Source organism: Carassius gibelio, chromosome B3 (genome assembly GCF_023724105.1).
Source record: "Carassius gibelio isolate Cgi1373 ecotype wild population from Czech Republic chromosome B3, carGib1.2-hapl.c, whole genome shotgun sequence".
NCBI lineage: Eukaryota > Metazoa > Chordata > Actinopteri > Cypriniformes > Cyprinidae > Carassius > Carassius gibelio.
In genome coordinates, this window is record NC_068398.1 from 34,387,772 (window position 1) to 34,409,099 (window position 21,328).

The 21,328-nt window shown below is 35.8% G+C and overlaps 1 protein-coding gene across 1 annotated transcript; it reads left to right on the plus strand.

The window, feature by feature from the left end:
• The first annotated feature begins 14,271 nt into the window (after positions 1–14,271).
• Positions 14,272–15,818, plus strand: LOC127953027 (uncharacterized). Its single transcript, XM_052551922.1, has 3 exons — positions 14,272–14,703; positions 14,951–15,160; positions 15,354–15,818. The coding sequence occupies exons 1-3, from the start codon at positions 14,272–14,274 to the stop codon at positions 15,696–15,698; spliced, it is 987 nt and encodes a 328-aa protein (XP_052407882.1). The 3' UTR covers positions 15,699–15,818.
• Positions 15,819–21,328: the final 5,510 nt, after the last annotated feature.

Consider the following 21,328-nt stretch of genomic DNA (forward strand, 5'->3'; position numbering starts at 1 on the left):
TCTTGTACAATGTGAAGGATGGGTTGAATATTCAGAAAATCTGCTTTTGTCATGTTCTTCAAAGAGGCATTTATTTCTGGATCACAGAAAATTTTATTTTCATCAAAGTCAGTAATGTGCAGTCCGCTGAGTGTTGTTGTTCTGCTGAGTGCAACATATGCCATGCCTGATTCAAATATGCGCTTCAGAGATACAACAGCACAATCTGTTGTCATTCCTTGGACTTTATGGATTGTGCAAGCAAAAGCAAGTTTCATGGGGAATTGCCTTCGAACTGTTCCTTTTTTTTTTAGTGGTTCCTCTGACCTCTCAATATAGACAATATTGTCATTTCCAGCAGGTGCTATGTTGCGATGTTTCTGTCCAGCAGTCAGATTATCTAGATGAAGACCAATTGATTGAATGACAGGAACACCACCTTGAGTTTGAGCTGTTATTTTTGCCACATTGCCAAAAGTTCCATTAACCAGTCCATCTTCTACATCAATATTTCTAGTAAGCATCACACGTGCACCAATAGCAATCTGTAGTGTATCAATTAGATCACGTTTGTCTCCTTTTAATGGAACAGCTTGCCTTTTCATCTCACCTGTTCGTGGATCTTTTTTGTAGTCATGCGCATCGAGGTTAATGATATCTGAAAAGCGCGAGGATATGGCTTCAGTATTATGACTGTCTACCTCTTTATTGGTTGCATAGATGTGTAATGCATCAATAGGACACTCTTCAGGGGATGATCTTATGACTGCTTCTAACATGCACTTGTCTGCATCAGTCAGTTTTTCGTGCTTCTGTTTCACCCTAAGACGATTGAGTAGCTCAGCATATGCAAGATCATCTCTCTGCCTCATTATCTGTGTCAGTGTTATCATTTGAAAATGATCTCTCCAGAAGTCCAACACATGGTCCTCATACACACAGAGTGGTTTTGCTCTTCCAAGTGGTGGCAGCTGGAAAAAATCACCAACAGCGAGTATGGACAATCCACCAAAAGGTTTCTGGTTTCCTTTAATCTGTTGCAGTCTCCAGTTCACATATGCAAACAACTGTTTTGACACCATTGAGATTTCATCAATAATTAAAATATGTGCATTAGAAAGGTCTGCCCTCATTTCATCCAAGCTGTTTCCCAGGCCTTGGTAAGGAGGCTTCAAGCTTCTTGGGAGTTTCAAAAGACAGTGCAGTGTTTTACCTGAGATATTAAAGGCTGCAGTGCCTGTGAAGGCGGTTAAAAGAACAGTAGGCTGTGAAATGTCAGTATGCTCTCTCATGCATGGAAGCCTACGCAGGATTTTGGATGCTTCTGCATAAATAGATTTAATAACGTGTGATTTACCAACTCCGGCTCCTCCATTCAAAAAATACTGAAACGGTTGTGGGCTTTCACCAGAAACACATCTTTTGCACCAGTCTCGCACAGCATAAAATATGGAAGCTTGTGTTTGATTCAAGCTCTGGTACATTCTGCGAATCTGTGCATGATTTAGCTGGGCAGTTTCCATGAGTGGCATAGCTGTGTTACTGACAGAGGTAGATGCTGTGTATTCAGGAACGTCTTCTTGCTCATTCACTTCATTAGGATCAGTGGGTTCACGTTCCATAATGCTCTCCAATCTGATCAGTTCATTTGCAGGTGCCAGTGTAGTCCATGCATCTTCAATTGGCCCATTCTGTTCAAAATCCTCAATTGCTTTTTCTATAGCCTCATTATGTTTTTCATATTTCTTACGGTTTTCATTTACAATGTCGAACACACGCTGCAGTTCATCAGTGCCTGGTAGTTTTACCGAAGCAAATGCATAAAATGATTCATATGTGGTGAATCTTGTGGACTTCAGCTGTTCATCTCTGCGATATGGTAGGTAAAGTTTTAGAAGGGTTCCATAGAATTTTTCTGGATGTTTTTCTTGTGAAAAACGAGCAAATCTAATAACAGCAGGCTTTCCCCTTGTTCTTTTCTGTATGCGTCCCATATTTTTTTGAAGTGGCAAAACATTTTTACCTTTTGTCTGTCCTCCATAAACAATACGGTATTCACTTGCAAATTCTGCCATGCACATGTTCTCAAATTCAGTCCTATTAGGTCTTGCCTTGTACTTGTCTGGCAATCCTGTCATCCACACATTCTCCACATCATCATCCATGGTCTGTAAGTACCTCATTGGTAAACTCATCTTTACAGCATTGTCATCAGTGGGTATGAAAATGACAGAACGTGATGATGATTTCAATTTCAGACTGCATGTGCGAGCGACTGCCTCTTGAGCGCTTACTTCTCTGTTCTTTGAATAGGCATTCATGACTTGTTTCATGCACTCACGGTCAGACAGGTTATCATGGCTTGAGTCTTTTACCACTCTCTTCAGGTAATCACTCATCTCATGTTCAGCTTTTGAAATGTACGAGAGCATGTACATGATACAGCTGTAGGGGTTCAGAATGAACTGTATGTCCATGTTTGCATTCCAAGCTCTTAATAACATTGGATTGTACCCATTAACCCAGCAGTCCTGTGGTTGTCTCTCCATAACTATTAAACTTGATGTAGACAGAGCCTCAATATGTTTCTCATACTCTTCATAAGTCAAGTTTGCTTGATTCAGTAGCTGTGTAATGGTTTCAAAACTCTGACTTGAGTCATTCAGTAGATCCCACACCTTCTGTAGCTGTTCTTTTGCAACGGTGGCATAATCTCTTTCCTCTGATCCATTCTCATCATCAGAATTTTCTGCAGGAGGAGGTCTGGGGCGGGTTATTGTGGTTCTGTTAATGGGTGGTTTAGGAAATCCAAATCTGCAGTGCTTCTTGTTCTTTTTACAGGATTTTGAGTGATTACGGCTGTGCATCTGTACTTCACTTACAATTCTATGCAGTTCTGGGTCTTTGTTTGGATCTGGTAATTTGCATGATATATATTTATCAATGAAATCACAAACATCCTGATCTTCATCATTTTCAAACTCTGGAGCATCTTTCACCCAAAATAAGCAGTGAATGTGTGGAGAACCACGTAACTGAAATTCTACTCTGTAAAAAAAGTCAATTACCTCACCGATAGGCCGTGCGGGTGACATGATTAGATCTCTCATTAAGGCTTCAACGCGTTTTTCAAACATGCGCATGGCTGTGACTGGGTTGCTTCTCAAGATTTCACATTTTTCAGACCAGTCTAATTCATCAAAGTTCACAGTTTCACCTTGCTGTGCTTTAATAGCAGTAATCACTTCAGGCCATCTCATCTCAGCAGCACTAAACGTACAGAAAAATGTGGGAGTGCCCAGCTGTCTCAACATAGCAAATAAGTCACGCATAGTTTTCTCCCAGTATGCTGGAGTCCCTCTTAATGGTTGCATGAAACGTGTTGCCTCCTTATTATTCACAAGCTTTTCTAACTCCTGTTTATCCTGCAGCAGTGAACAGTTTATTCTGCGTCCATCACGGGTCATGGGTTTTGCTTTTCTCAGCTGGATAGACATACTAGATGTTGCCATATGCATTTCAGTGACAAACTGAGCAAAGAAGATGTAGTTTGTGTCTCTTGCACAACGATTGTCAATAGAAAATAGCCTTGTGTTAAAGTATCTGCTGGGGGAAACATGTTTTGCTCTGTCAGGCTCATCAAAGGTATTTTTCCCATCAGGAAACTGAACCGGGAATGACATTGATTCAAGTTTTTTAACTTTGAAAATGCTAACAGGACTATTTTTCGATGCTGGGGCAATGCAAAATATTCCGTCATCATAAGACAACAGCTGCTGACCAAGATCTGGGGGCTGAAGACATGTATCCAAAGCAAGGCCTCTCGATTGCTCTTCTGCAGTATTCTCAGGGTCATCACTTGAATCATTGTGTTGATTCTCATTGCTCTGATCTTCAGTGTTCTCATTTTGACTGCTGCTCTCAACATCCATTTCCTCATCAGGAGCACTGATGTCATTTGTGGACGGTTCATGCTCATTGAACATTTCTTCTTCTGAGAGTGCTGCATTAATGATGATATCTTTATATTCTGAATGCATTTCTTTTAGTTTACTTAAAGCAGACAAGACCTTACGCATGTTCAAAGTCTGGTACTGATAGTGACCTTGGTAGCACAGACGTCTTTTCAACTTCACAGTAAGCAGCTGTGATTCACTTCTGGGCCTTGGTAAACAATTTACTGTTGTTTCCACTTCAGATGCAACAGAAATTACAGCTCCTTTTATAGCTTTCTGTTGGCCTTTAGGAAGTGTTAAAATTTTCGCAAAGGGAATGTACTTTGCAATGACATGTCTTTCTAGAATATTCAAATCACACAGTTCTGAAGGAATGGGAGTGAACTGAAGCATATTAGCTACAGCAATATCTGGCATTGTACCTCTCAAAAGTGTCGTATGGCAGCTGTGACAGATCCATTCTGTTTTCATGTTCTCCAAGGCACATCGATCAGGGCAGTCAGAGCAGATGTGAACATAGTTTCCAGTCAAGCAAAGTGCAGCAACTGTAGGATTTTTTTTATATTTATGCACTACACAATTACGCACTTGATTGGAGAAGAGTGCTCTGGCGCAGCATGTGCAGACATAAGTTGGCCCCTGTTTTATAACATCTCTGAAAACATTTAAGGCTCTTAACATGCCTGGATCTTGTACTATGTCATGCTGGCTATCTTGTACGGTTTCTCTCTGCCGCTGCATCAAATACATTTTTTTGTATTTGTACTTTATCTCTTGTGCACTATGTACTTTGTGAAGTACCTTAAGGGCAGATGTTTTGCATTTAGATTTGAATAAATAATATTCTTTCTGACGAGCCCTGAAATGAGCATCACAGTGATAATGCTGTTTAAAAATTTCCTTTCTTCTTTTATAGAAGTTAGGATCATTTTTGCATCGGTTTGTGTAATGGTCTTTTTGCCTTTGCCTAAAAATTGGATCTTTTAAATATCTGTCAACAAGATTTTGCTTAAGCTGTTCCTTATACTTAACATTGTCCCTGTAATTCTGAATGATATAATTCTTTTGTCTCTCTCTGAACTGTTCCAGATTCCTGTAATTCTGAATGATATAATTCTTTTGTCTCTCTCTGAACTGTTCCCGATTCCTGTAATTCTGAATGATATAATTCTTTTGTCTCTCTCTGAACTGTTCCCGATTTCTGTAATTCTGAATGATATAATTCTTTTGTCTCTCTCTGAACTGTTCCCGATTCCTGTAGTTCTGAATGATATAATTCTTTTGTCTCTCTCTGAACTGTTCCCGATTCCTGTAGTTCTGAATGATATAATTCTTTTGTCTCTCTCTGAACTGTTCCCGATTCCTGTAATTCTGAATGATATAATTCTTTTGTCTCTCTCTGAACTGTTCCCGATCCCTGTAATTCTGAATTATATAATTCTTTTGTCTCTCTCTGAACTGTTCCCGATTCCTGTAATTCTGAATGATATAATTCTTTTGTCTCTCTCTGAACTGTTCATCACTTTTGTAATTTAAGGTTATTTTACACTTTTTATTCTGTCTGTATTTTTCATTATTTTTATAGGTGTTTTTCATTGCTTGTTTGCGTTCTTCTCTATAATTAATATTATTCCTATAGTTGTTCTTCATGGCTTGGCTTTGTCTTTGTCTGTATTCACTACTTGTTTTATAATCATAGACTTCACGTACAGCCTGTTTTTTGTCATAAACACCTTGTCTCTGAACCATTTCTTTATGCCATTTTTTATAGTATAACTTTCTTTTTCGAGTCTTGTTCAGTTTTTCTGTCTGCTTGACTGCGAATTGTGAATTCTGGTGATTTGGAGCTGAAAATGCCAATTGATCCTGTGACAATATGTTATAAGAAAGTTCACTCAATGGTAAATTTTTAGATTTATCTTGATTTTGAGTGACAGTAATTTGAACTTCCATTTTATCTTTATAAAGCAAGTGGGCTTGTTCATCAGTTGATGTGGCTCTGTTAATAGCAGTCTGAGGGAGTTGTTGAACTGGATCTTGGACTTGAACATGTAGGACATCAGTAGACAAGCATTGTTCATCATTTGACAGATCTTTCTTCTCAAATGTGAAAGATGGTTGCACATCAAGTTCAAGGTCACCGCAGTTCGGGGAGACTTCAGTCAAGTGGGCTTGTTCATCAGTTGATGTGGCTCTGTTAACAGCAGTCTCAGAGAGTTGTTGAACTGGATCTTGGACTTGAACATACTGTGGTGGGACATCAGCAGATGAGCATTGTTCATCATTTGACAGAGCTTTGTTCTCAAATAAGACATCATGTTCAAGGTCACCGCAGTTCGGGGAGACTTCAGTCAAGTGGGCTTGTTCATCAGTTGATGTGGCTCTGTTAACAGCAGTCTCAGAGAGTTGTTGAACTGGATCTTGGACTTGAACATACTGTTGTGGGGCATCAGCAGATGAGCATTGTTCATCGTTTGACATAGCTCTGTTCTCAAATGAGACGGATGGTTGCACATCATTTTCAAGATCACAGCAGTTCAGGGAGACTTCAATACGTACACAGCTTTCAGTCATCATGCTAATGAATGATACAGGCAGCAGCTCAAACGCTTCCTGGTCTCTCAAATCAAAACATCCTTGATACAATATTAAAAGCCTGTCCACAAGATCCTGTAATTGATAAAACGTCAGGAATACCGCTGTGCCTGTGCCTTCTTCAACAGGCATTCCATATATTGATCTGCAGTGAGAATCAAAATAACCAAACCTCCCTGATCGATCTCTGAATACAGCGATACATGAGTTTCCACACAACAGCAAAGCATCACTGACATCGGCTCTGAGACACTGCAAAGTATTCTCAAGATTTTCATAGTTGCCTAGTGCAGGGGTATCTCTCAGAAATCCAAACCTCTGGGGATGTTTCAGGATGTTGTAGCAGCGAGTGTTTGTCTCAATTATCTTTGGTAGCTCGTCAAAATTTAAAAAGTTACCCACAAATTTTCCTTTGCTCTGCAGAGCTTGTTTGACACTAGTGTAGACTGCATCACCTTTCTGTAAAATGCTATCTAAATCGAAACTCTGTAGCTCATTTCTTTCACTATGGACTGCTAGGAACATTAAGGAATTACAAGTACACTGACGTCCTCTGGAGTACACATTGTACCTCGCATCGGTCTGACAGTGAGACGCTTTAACAGACAGCACGTATGGGTTTTCCTCACTCATACCTGATACAGAGTTGGTACTGTTAGTGGTGCCCAATGAAGATTGTAGCTTTCTGCGCTGTTTCTGAGATTCACTTCTCTTTCCTTTTCTTGGCATGGTGATGTTTCAGTACTGGAATCAAGCAAATGTGTCTGAGTAATGGATAAATATATTGATGTTCACTTATACTTGAAATGGAACACAGATAATGCTTTTATGTAGTTCTACAGAAAAGTTCAATATTTGATATATAACAAGACAACAGTAAATGAATTCATTTGAAGTTAATCAAAAAAAGATTTTGTACTTTAAAATTGTTGATATTCCAACGTTGTGAAATCTGGAAATTTCTTCACTCTTTCTGAATGTGTAGTTCACTATTCTCACCTGGGTTTGATGTTCAAGCTTTTCACAATCAGGTTTTTCACAATCAGGTTTTTCACAATCAGGTTTTTCACAATCAGGTTTTTCACAATCAGGTTTTTCACAATCAGGTTTTTCACAATCAGGTTTTTCACAATCAGGTTTTTCACAATCAGTTTTTGGTTTTCAAAGAGTTTTTGGTTTCAAGTATTTTCGGGTGGCTTTATTTTTCAAGATGCGTTAGCAAGCATGCATTTGCGTTTGGGTTCATGCGTTTTGGGTTTTGCGTTTTGGGTAAGATTGCGTTTTGGGTTGCAAGCAAGCGAAGCAGCAAGCAGTGCAGCAGCGTTTGGGGGTTTAGCAGCCAGCAGGTTGTTTTTTGGTTTGGAAGAGAAAGAACAGAATGGGCGAGAGGTAGAGATTGAAGCAAGATAAATGTTTGAGTGAAAAATGGATATAAAGGTATGGATAGGACAGAACAGAACAGGACAGTAAAGGACACACACACAGAAACACACACACACACAGAAAAGAACAAGTTAATAACATTCTTATTCAACAGGAATATAAAATTGCACTTAAAAAAAAGACTAAGCAGTTAAATAAATTGTAATAATAAAACAATTCTAATATAATAATTTATAAAATGGTTACTTACTGTACAGAGGGGGGCAATGTAATAAAAAATTTATACAAAATGCATATGGCTGAATTAGATTTGTATGAAATTAACTGCATTTATGGTTGATGATTGGGATAGCAATAGCTATTAGATTAGCAATAGTCTAAATTTAAAAATAGTTCTTACATCGATGGAAATAAAGATGTCCAATCTACTGTAGGAAAAAAGACACCAGTTTTGTTCAGATCTCACACAAATCAGGTTGTTCCTTTAAGCTATGACACCTTGTTTTTACTCAACACATTTACATGAACTTTCAAATGCCTCTCAAAATAAACTTTATAATTGTTACTAATGGCTAAATGTGTCATCTCATTATTCTATATACAAACCCGTTTCCAAATAAGTTGGGAGACTGTACAAATTGTGAGTAAAAAAGAAATGGAATAATTTACAAATCTCATAAACTTATATTATTTGATATGTCATCTGTTGTATTCTGAATAAAATACTGAAATTTGAAACTTCCACATCATTGGATTCTGTTTTTATTCACAATTTGAACAGTGTCCCAACTTCTTTGGAATCAGGTTTGTACATTAAAGGCTATGACGTCTATGTAAAGCTACAGAATATGTAGAACTGTACATTTCAAAATAAAGATATGTCTAATTAACATGTTGTGCGTATGTTACTTGCATAGACAGCCAACGCAGCCTCAACCCTATAAATAAATGAAAATAAATAAATATCTACAAGGGCTGATACTGGTACCTGAACGATAGTTACATTTTGACAATTCACATGTTTCTTTGAAGGTTTTTTAATTGAGAGTGTGAAATAAAAAGAACTCTTTTTAAAAAATTTGCTCATTGTAACTTTTTGCCAGTACTGGGTATTTATATATATATATAGGGGTGGCACGGTTCGGTTTGTTTCACAGTTTTAGAGTCACGGTTTTCCATACAGTTCAGTATGTGCTATGTTTATTGCAAAACGATACTTTCTAATAAATAAAAAAAGAAGAATATTCTATCCAACTACAAGCAACAACACAAATAAATACAATAGAGTAAAGATACAAACAATAAACAGTGATTTTCTTATTTTTTTTTAGGCAGGTCTAGCATAAGTTTTTAGGTACAGAAATTGAATAAAGTAATAAAATGTAAAACAGCATTGCATTTTGCAGGGAATAAATTAAAGATTATTCTTTATTAAAGTTACAAAAGCTTTTTAATCAAGAGCAGTGAGAGATTTCTTTGTTGTTGCTATTCGATTAATATAAAGACTGTCACTTTAAGAGAATGCACTGATACAGCAGGCCTATGCTCAGCTGGCTATGTCTGCTGTAGGAAACTAACCTAGACGGGCATTTTGACATAATTTTTGTGTGAATTTGTCCATTTAAACACAATACTTCAGAGAGAGCTTAATATTTGTGAGCGTTCTCAGGCGTGGGTTTGCGCGCTTCAGGTGAGCGCATGCAAAAATCTTCTCTCTGCACGTGCGAGCTCGCATCCTGTGGCTCTTGAATGTGTAAACTGTCAAAAGTTTAAATATCTTTAGTTTAAGCACATATTAACGTGTGCTTATTCAGGTCTCATCTGTGCGCATGCACTATCAGCACCCGGATGATGACGGAATAAATGACTGCTCATATTCCAGTATATTTCAATCACATTAAACAAGAGGAAAGTGTTTGTCCAGGGTTGTTTTTTTGTTTTGTTTTTCCTCATCGCTGTTGTAATGTCTGGGATTCCAGAATGCACATCCATCAACAGAAACATATATTAGATCATGAACCCTGTTTGTTTTACGTGCTATTTATAGCAAACCTTATTACAGATTCTTTGTCAGATTTAAGTTGAACCACGGTCCCAGGGCGTGCCGAACCATGTGTGGTCAACCGAACGGTTCAGGTTTTTCTTTTCAGCAAACCGTGCCACCCCATTTAATAAATAAATAAATATATATATATATATATATATATATATATATATATATATATATATATATATATATATATATATAATGTATGTGTGTGTGTGTGTGAATTACCTTTTATAGAAGGTTCTGAGGACCACTTGGCAGTAGGGAGGACAACACAACCTAAAAAATATAATAAATAACCATTAAGATCTTCTGCACACAAATGTTATTTAATGTTAAGTACTTGCTGAGATAGCATAGATGCAAAACCTTATGCTGGGTACACACCAAAAAAAAATTTTCACATCTTATAAGATTTTCAAAATGTGATAGAACACAATTTGAAATTGTTTAACCATTTAGTTCCTGTAGTGTGTGGTGTGCCATGATGTGACAAAGACAGCACACCACAAACGGATTTTCAACCAGAGTCTCAATCTGTCAACTGTGCAAAATCTTGGGAGACTTCAGAATAAGCATAGCGGACGATATGCAGGAAGAAATTGCAATGATAGTGTGTGGAATGATTTTCATAGAAAATTCATGGAAAAAAAGAAAAGATTTTGGGTGAAGTCATGGAGACGGTGGTAACATGGTCTGTATAAGTTACAGATGATTTCACTTTGTGCTGTACCATGACTTCTTCCGTCTTCCATCATCTCGCTTTCTGATTGGATATTGTTTCGTTTCACTTGATTATCTCCAGAGCTTCCACGCGTTTGTCCTCGGGGTTCCCCCAACACATCAGGATTTCTGATCGTAAGTATTAAACATGTTGAATATTTACTATTTGCAATTGGGGTGGCTCCTACATTCTTCTGATCAGGTTCGGATAGTCTTAACACATCTCACACCAAGGGAAAATCTGATAAGATAATCAATAGAACCATCAAGATAATCAGGACATAGGATTGTCGGAAGGGGGAAAATTGGCCCAAAATCATCCAGATTATTTTTTGGTGTGTACCCAGCATAAGAAGTCAGTTAATGTCAGACAGACAGTTAAAGGATAACTTACCACAGAGGATGCAATGATCTGGCAACCAAAGATGCAGAGACATAACAGATTTACAGACAAGCAAAAGGGAGAAAAAGAAGAGATCACTTATATGATTCAGTAATATGTTAATCTATTACATAGATTTGAGTGTACTGACATGTATTAGAATAACTTATTAAACATAAATTGTTGATCTGAATACATAAATTATTGATTTACCACAAAGTTACAAAATAGCAACAAATTAAGGCAAATGCAATCAAACACATCACAATCTATGTCCATGTTCTTCGTCTCTGTAAATCATTCTGTTGTTATAATATTTGAAACTATGTGAAGGTAGGTTTTTGCAGTGATTAAATGCAAATATGGAGAATCTGTTAGGCTGTCAATCAAATACTTACACAGCAGGAGCAACAGCTTCTTTGCACAAAAGGAAAAGAAAGAAATAGGTCAAATACAGGTGCAGATGGACATGAGCATGAGTTGTGTAAGTGGCATTAAGTTTGTCTTGTAAGTAGCTTTAGTTGCTATTGCAGTAAAAACTTGAGCATTAACACATGATCATTTATTATATTCATACTATCCATTTGCATTGTATTAGAAATATACATAATTCTTATGGAAATACCTGAGATTAATTGAAGAACACAGACAAACCATTGTTGTCAACGGCTGTTTATTGTTTCCATAGTTCATAAGTCAATATCTCTATTTTACCGCGATATGAGAGATTCATGACATCCGTATGAGGCGGTCACTGGACGGGGACCACGGCGCCATGCCTTTAAAGATCTACACATTATTTTCAATTAGTCTACCCACACCGGCGGCTCCCAGCGACGTCATGTTTTACTTGGTGTAGGCATATGGTTGTTTGAGTTCTAGATTCGGCGCGAATATTCCTAACTTCTGTGGACTTGCTGCGCGAGGGCGCCCTCCGGCGTCGAGTATGAATGAAACAGACATTGATCATGTTTAGCGCTTTAAAATGCTCACATCACCTTGCTTTTTGGTAAACATAATACTACTCTCAAAATAAATGTGAAGTAAACATATAACAATCCATCAATGCTTGTCCAATTAAGCCCACTTTTGAAGTCGAGGGACGTTGTTTAGTCACGGCCATACGGGAGGAAACTTATTTTTTCCCTAAGTTAAGTGTAACGTAAACTGTTACCTTGCGTTATACATCCGGGGCTCATTTCATAGTAAATTTGCCGTTTTGTTACTGCTTATCCATCAAATACCGTACATTGCGCACATCAGTTAATGTTTTTGACAAAATAAAAAAGACAGAAACCGTTACAGAATCTCCTGCAGTTCCCTCACAAGACGAATTATCATAATACTTAACGTAAATTAACATTTTTATTCATGTTTTAGCAGTAACAAAACGTTTAGTACAAATAAATAAAGCTAACCACTTCAAATTCATTGACCCTCACCTATTTTGATAATCTTTAAATGAAAAATTACCTCAGAAATCTTTCAGTACTCACCTGAAGGAAGGACCACTGGACCGGATGAATCCAGAATGATTGACAGCTCATTAGTTATGCAGTTCCAGTGTCTCATTGGCCAGCTGGCTGCTATATTCGTTTTCCATTTAAATACTGAACCCTGATACACTTATAATCAAGTTTAATTAGTAAAAATACATTTAAAAGTCATTAAAAGTAAAAAATACAATAAATAAAAATAAGTTAAAAATGTAATCAAAACGCGCCCGCGCACACACGCGCAGGAGATGCGCGCACCCAGTCAGTTAATAAAAAACGGAAATGTTTCATTAATACATTAGGCATCAACTAGACAAGATAGAAATCAGCAATAAAAAGTGGGGAAATAGGAAATAGGGTAATTTATTGTTAATTTAATAACAATTGCAGGCAAAACTGATTTAATAGTGATTTATTTTAAATTAATTACAAGTTAAAAATATTCATCAAAGCGAGCTCACACACAAAGAGCAGGAGATCCGCCAGAGTCTGTTAAAAACTGTGCAAAGCCTTTTTCCTTTTAAATAAAATTAAAGTTTAAAATATGAAGTACAATACATACAATTAATTCAAAGTTAAAATATTTATTACAATAAATAAAAATAATTACAAGTTAAAAATATTTATCAAAACGCGCACACACAGACAGCGCAGGAGATGCTTATAATATCATAAAATCACAAAGAATATAATATAACAAATAATATAAATAAAATTCCTTATCAGTTAAAGACATTAACACGCACACGCGCGCGCACCCGGAGACACACACAAAGGGTGCGAGCAGCAGGATTCCCGCTTAAAAGACGTGCACAGCCAGTCTTCTTCAGTCCGCAGCAGTTCTCCACCGCTTACCAGAGAAGGCGCTATTGTTCCCCTGCTGAATTATAAGGTGAGACAGAAGATATAACATGTATTGATGAATTTGTGTATTTAGAAAGGTTATTTTACAAATAAATGAATAAATACAAATAATAAAAAAGTCAGAAAAAAGCTCTTTCCATTATCTGACAGGAAATTTCATTTTCTGAGGAAAAATTTTACTTCATTAGAAATTGTATCAATGACTTTCAATATATAAATCAACTAAATGAATAAATAAATAGATTCCTGTAAAATATTAAGTTAAAAAAGAGAGAAGTCCTGTCAGAGTATGAAGTTTAAAAAATGAATCCTGTCAGAGGCTGCTCTTTTTCCTCTTCCTGGCAGGAAATGTAATTCTCTGAGGTAAATTTTTATTTCACAAGCAATGTATTTGCGTGATTAACTTATTAATTGGAAGTTGATTAACATTTCTTGCGATTTAAATATTTATTAATTAAAAAAAAAAAGTTAGGTATTGAAAAAGGGGCCGTCTATAGGGTTATGGCTAAGGCTGAGTTCATTTTCTGAGGTAAAGCGTTACTTCATTAGAAATTTTACTTCATTAGATTGTATTTTTGAATAAATACATTCCTGTGAAATATGAAGTAAAAAAAAAAAAGATAATTTCACAAATTAATGAAACACTATAAAGAAAATGAAAAAAAAGATATTATGCAAAAGTACAGTAATAGAAATATAGAAAGAAAAATATATAAATAGTAAATTAGTAATTAAATGTTATAAGTAGGCTATATATACAGGTCATGAATGATATTTTCATGTTTTATAAAGTCAATAGAAACATTGTGAAAGTTATAACCATACCTTTTTTGTATTATTCTTAGGATGGCAACCCCCTACAGTCAGCAAGCACCGCTGAAAGTGAAGTGTGTGGGTAGCCGCAGGAGCCAAAAGGCTTTAAATTTTGTCACAAAAGACAATATAATTGATGTTGGCGCATACAAGGTGACCACACTGTCAGCCCTCACTGATGGACAGACATGGTACACCTCAATAAAAAATGGAAGTGACCCAGAGTTTGAAGAGGGTGGGTCATATATCATTAAAAATTATACCCTCACAAAACAATATGGCCGGCAGTGTATTTTTTTAAACCGGGCAAGCAGGAAATTTAAAACCTCCCCATTGGCCATAACCGAGGACGCAGAGAGAGCTGCTAAAGAGGTCCTCTGTCCTCCTTCCCCATTTGTAACCGGGGAAGAACAGGAGATCTTCACAAGACCTGGGTACCTGAGTCTGCGGGGCAATATTGAGAAAGTTAGTGAATTTAAAAGCACAATTGAATATCTAGTACATTATCCTGGTTTACTTAACCTAGGCAAATGTAAGCTATTATAATTGTGTTTCTCAATTACAGTTCTAGAGTACCCTAACACTCTTATTTGAGATACACATTTAGATGAATTAACCTTGATTGGGAATACATAGAAAATATTCAGTGTTGGGGATACCTGAACCAGGGCTGAGATACACTCATCTGTGACACTGGGCTGTTGTTTTCCAGTTGCAAGTGGCCAGGATGACTCGGGCCCAGTATCCCCTCCTGGACCTTTCTTTGAGGTCTGGAACAAAACTCCTGGAGGTAACTTTGTGGAGAGAAGAGGCGTTGATGGACCTGTACGTCGGGGATAAGGTGGAGGTCAGCCACCTAAGGGCAAAAATTCAGCCCAATGGAGGAGGCAAATTTGACTCCTCTAACTATACGACTGTCAAGGTAAACAAATATAAATTTCAAAGGTTATCAAAGACAAGTAAACAGTCATTAATAAAAAATAAGAACAAATAATACAACTGCAAGCATTGAAATCTTGTAAAACATAATCTGTGCATTTATACTGTTTATAATAATCTAACTGTAACACTAACCTTAACCCTAAGTGTGGATGTTTTTTTTTTTTTTTCACCAGATCGTTGAGCGCCAGATCCTCGAAGCGGTGCTGACAATTATCGGAGTGTCTGAGGATGATAACAATATGCTCATCCTGTTGGACAGTGAACTTGAAGACTATGCTGTACCAAGCCATTTTTACCATGGCAGTATAAATGACTTGGTACAGCAGCTGCCAATTACACTGAAAGTCCAGCATATTCACAATCGTGTGCTGAAACTTGAGGCCGTGGATACAACTGAGGCTGCAGAATCCCTGGAAACAACAGAGGCCGCAGAATCCCTGGATACAGCTGAGGATGCAGAATCCCTGGAACTTATCGAGGCCGCAGAAGCCCTAGAAGTTGAAAACACTGAGGCTTAAAATGTGTTTTTATCATGATCATCAACTTTTATTTTGATTAGGTTTTGTTTTCGTTCTGATTGTTCTCTATTTCTAAATGTTCTCAGTATTTTACATATTATTAAAGACTATTTGTTTGAATATCATGTTGTATGCTTCTTTGCATTCACCCTATTACATTACAGTTTGTTTTTATTTATGGGGTATTAGAATGTTTTTTTTTTTCATATTGATTTCATTTTACAAAAAAAGATATGTTCTCTGATTGTTTCAGGAAAAGATTCGAAGCATCAGGAATGTTGCAAACAGTGCCATCTTGTGGCAGGTCAAACCCCCAGATGTTTACAGCTCTGTTGTTTTATCAACTAAGCACAAAAAACAGTAATAATAATAATAATAATAATAATAATAGTGTTTAAATAAATTAATGAATAAAATCTTTCTGGATAGTGTTGCTGTCAGTGTGTAAACAGGCATAAACAGGCCTACGACCGATCTAAATTATCCAAATTTGATGCCCATTTATTAGCAACATTGCTCAAAAAGTTGCCCCGTGTATTTACTTTCATAGTGTACGCTTTCACTACTTGATTTGGTCGAGAATGAAAGCCCCTAGAATTCAACATTAGAGGCAAAAATGCCTCTATAAAAATATTTATATAATTTAACAGATGAATTTATCTATTATCATCTCAAAGAGTAGCGATTTTATACAACAGTTCTATAAATGATGTTTTATTAGTAATTACTTACATTTTAGACACATGGTTATCCGTTTTTGCTTATATTTCGTAAACAAAAATAATTCCAAACAAATGACAGCATGGTTTAACTTGGACTCCACGTGGTGTCTTATTGGATGAATCATTCAGACTTTTAGACGAATCGGTTGACGAATGAATCAATGACTCGACTCGCTGCTTCGTTCATGAATAAATAAGCTGTTTGAATGAATCTGTTTAATCTCAGTGACTCGCTTAATAAAAATGAATTGCTGACACCTAGTGGCAGTTTTAATTTCACATTTAACGCACAGTTTTAATGATTTATATTTATAGTTTTAACGTTATGTTTAAAAACAAAGCATTGTTAATTAATTCTTAATAGATAGGCTAATAAATTATTATTAACTCCAAGTGAGTATTGGAAATGACTGATTCATTTGGAAGAATTTGACACAAAAGATGTTGCATGTATTTAACACAGCATTCCCAGAAAGGTTGAAGCGCTTATGATAGCAATTTATTTGACTAATAACTGAAAAAAACATAATTTCTGCCGATTATTGCTCTTCATATTGTTATAATGAATATCGTCAATTAAAAGAATATTAAACATTTTTTATGTGAGAGGGAAAATGTAATACCTGTATTACAAGAACCACTTAGGAATCAGTTAACTGCTTTTTATGCATTAGAAAAACAAGACATTGCATAAAAAAAACAAAAGGATTATAAATTATTATCTTACATCGTATCTATACTTTTCCTCGAGCGAATTGGCAGAATCCAGTCAGAGGTCATGACTGACTGACTGAGGTGAATAGCACATGTGAACGCAGCAAAAATAACCCGTAGTTCGTTTCTTCATCGGTAATCTGATTGGTTATTGCATTATGAGCTCAACAAAGACTTGTGTGATTGGTGCTCGACGCTTTTCTGGTACATTACAACTGTCAGATTTATCAGAAATGCATTTTGTCATTAAAAACAAAGTTGATTTAATAGGGGGATTTTTAAAAACATTTTTAAAGTTTAAGATGCAGGGAAATTTAGCAATTTATTTCCCTCATTTCCTTCACCTGGTTACTGTGACAACGCACGTTGATCATCACATTAGCTGTTATAAATATAATTAAATATAATTTTCTTGTTGCTATAAAAGTTATGAAGATTTTAAAATATGCTCCATCTATCTATCCATCCATCAAACTTTAAACTTCTAACTAATTTAAACTTTAAACTATTGTAAACTTCTTTTAAAAATCATAAACACATAGATGTTGTGGTGGAAAAATTCATTAACATTGCTTCTGTATGCCCATATATGCATGTTTTCTTAGAATTGCTGTGTGGACACCGTCTCTTATGCTGATGAGAGTTGATTTCATTTTGCCCCAACAACATATAAACTCATGAACTCATTATAAACTCTTAAACCAATAAATTAATCAACTCTGAACTCTTAGACTTATTTAAACTTATAAAATCTAAATATACTAGAATTCTATACAATTTCTAACCCATAGTTACTCATCTATCTATCTATCTATCTATCTATCTATCTATCTATCCATCTATCTATCTATCTATCTTCAAACACTATCTTCAAACTCTATCTATCTACCTATCTATCTTCAAACTTTATCTATCTATCTGTCTATATTCAAACTCTATCTATCTATCTATCTATCTATCTTCAAACTCTATCTATCTATCTCAGACTGAAAACCGTCAAACTTAAAACTTTTTAAACGTCTTAAACTTTTCAAACTTTTCAAACTTTTTCAGACTTTCTGGTCAGGCTTTCTCAAGCCAACTTAAAGTTTGTCTTGACGAACTTTTTTATCTAGTTATTATTATTATTATTATTATTCTTCTGAGACAAAATTATCAACTCTAACTCCTCCTAGAGCTTTAACTCTACAGACTCCAAACTCGGACCAGCTCTTCAGACTAATCTCGCCGGGTGTGCTATATCTTTTCTAACTGATCGGACTTATACTTTTCATAAAACTGAAGATTAAAAATCATAAAAATCCCATAGACTTGCATTGAAAAGCCTCTGCTCAACTGAACATTCCGTGAACTCCAACTGTCAAAATTTCAAATCTAAACACACTGAAGCCCATTAGACTCAATCAGACTAACCTATGTACTATTACTAACCCATTCAAACTCATTCAAACTCATCTATCTATATTCAAACTCTATCTATCTATCTATCTATAATCAAACTCATCTATCTATCTATCTAAATTCAAACTCATCTATCTATCTATATTAAAACTAATCTATCTATCTATCTATCTATCTATCTATCTATCTATCTATCAAACTCATCTATCTATATTAAAACTAATCTATCTATCTATCTATAATCAAACTCATCTATCTATCTATCTATCTATAATCAAACTCATCTATCTATCTATCTATCTATCTATCTATCTATCTATCTATCTATCTATCTATAATCAAACTCATCTATCTATCTATCTATAATCAAACTCATCTATCTATCTATCTATCTATCTATAATCAAACTCATCTATCTATCTATCTATAATCAAACTCATCTATCTATCTATCTATCTATCTATCTATCTATCTATCTATCTATCTATAATCAAACTCATCTATCTATCTATCTATAATCAAACTCATCTATATATCTATATATCTTTCTATCTATCTTCAAACTCTATCTATCTATCTATCTATCTATCTATCTTCTGACTGTTTCTATCTATCTATCTATCTATCTATCTATCTATCTATCTATCTATCTATCTATCTATCCTAACAACATGCTAATCATGCTAAAATCATGCTAGCAACATGCTAATCATGCTAAAATCATGCTAGCAACATGCTAGTCGCATGCTAATCATGCTAAAATCATGCTAGCAATATGGTAATCATGCTAAAATCATGCTAGCAACATGCTAGTCGCATGCTAGTCATGCTAGAGACATGCTAGCAACATGCTAATCATGCTAAAATCATGCTAGCAACATGCTAGTCGCATGCTAATCATGCTAAAATCATGCTAGCAACATGCTAATCATGCTAAAATCATGCTAGCAACATGCTAGTCGCATGCTAATCATGCTAAAATCATGCTAGCAACATGCTAATCATGCTAAAATCATGCTAGCAACATGCTAGTCGCATGCTAGTCATGCTAGGGAAATGCTAGCAACATGCTAATCATGCTAAAATCATGCTAGCAACATGCTAGTCGCATGCTAATCATGCTAGAATCATGCTAGCAACATGCTAATCATGCTAAAATCATGCTAGCAACATGCTAGTCGCATGCTAATCATGCTAAAATCATGCTAGCAACATGCTAATCATGCTAAAATCATGCTAGCAACATGCTAGTCGCATGCTAGTCATGCTAGAGAAATGCTAGCAACATGCTAATCATGCTAAAATCATGCTAGCAACATGCTAGTCGCATGCTAATCATTCTAGAATCATGCTAGCAACATGCTAATCATGCTAATCATGCTAAAATCATGCTAGCAACATGCTAGTCGCATGCTAATCATGCTAAAATCATGCTAGCAACATGCTAGTCGCATGCTAATCATGCTAAAATCATGCTAGCAACATGCTAATCATGCTAAAATCATGCTAGCAACATGCTAGTCGCATGCTAATCATGCTAAAATCATGCTAGCAACATGCTAATCATGCTAAAATCATGCTAGCAACATGTTAGTCGCATGCTAATCATGCTAAAATCATGCTAGCAACATGCTAGTCGCATGCTAATCATGCTAAAATCACGCTAGCAACATGCTAATCATGCTAAAATCATGCTAGCAACATGCTAGCAACATGCTAATCATGCTAAAATCATGCTAGCAACATGCTAATCATGCTAAAATCATGCTAGCAACATGCTAGTCCCATGCTAATCATGCTAAAATCATGCTAGCAACATGTTAGTCGCATGCTCATCATGCTAAAATCATGCTAGCAACATGCTAGTCGCTAGTCGCATGCTAATCATGCTAAAATCATGCTAGCAACATGCTAGTCGCTAGTCGCATGCTAATCATGCTAAAATCATGCTAGCAACATGGTAATGTTAGATGTTTATCTCTCTATCCATCTATATTAAAACTAATCTATCTATCTATCTATCTATCTATCTATCTATCTTCAAACACTATCTTCAAACTCTATCTATCTACCTATCTATCTTCAAACTTTATCTATCTATCTATCTATATTCAAACTCTATCTATCTATCTATCTATCTATCTTCAAACTCTATCTATCTATCTATCTCAGACTGAAAACCGTCAAACTTAAAACTTTTTAAACTTCTTAAACTTTTCAAACTTTTCAAACTTTTCAGACTTTCTGGTCAGGCTTTCTCAAGCCAACTTAAAGTTTGTCTTGACGAACTTTTTTATAGATTAGATTATTATTATTATTCTTCTGAGACAAAATTATCAACTCTAACTCCTCCTAGAGCTTTAACTCTACAGACTTCAAACTCGGACCAGCTCTTCAGACTGATCTCGCCGGGTGTGCTATATCTTTTCTAACTGATCGGACTTATACTTTTCATAAAACTGAAGATTAAAAATCATAAAAATCCCATAGACTTGCATTGAAAAGCCTCTGCTCATCTGAACATTCCGTGAACTCCAACTGTCAAAAATTCAAATCTAAACACACTGAAGCCCATTAGACTCAATCAGACTTACCTTCTATGTACTATTACTAACCCATTCAAACTCATTCAAACTCATCTATCTATCTATATTCAAACTCTATCTATCTATCTATCTATCTATCTGTCTATCAAACTCATCTATCTATATTAAAACTAATCTATCTATCTATCTATAATCAAACTCATCTATCTATAATCAAACTCATCTATCTATCTATCTATATTCAAAC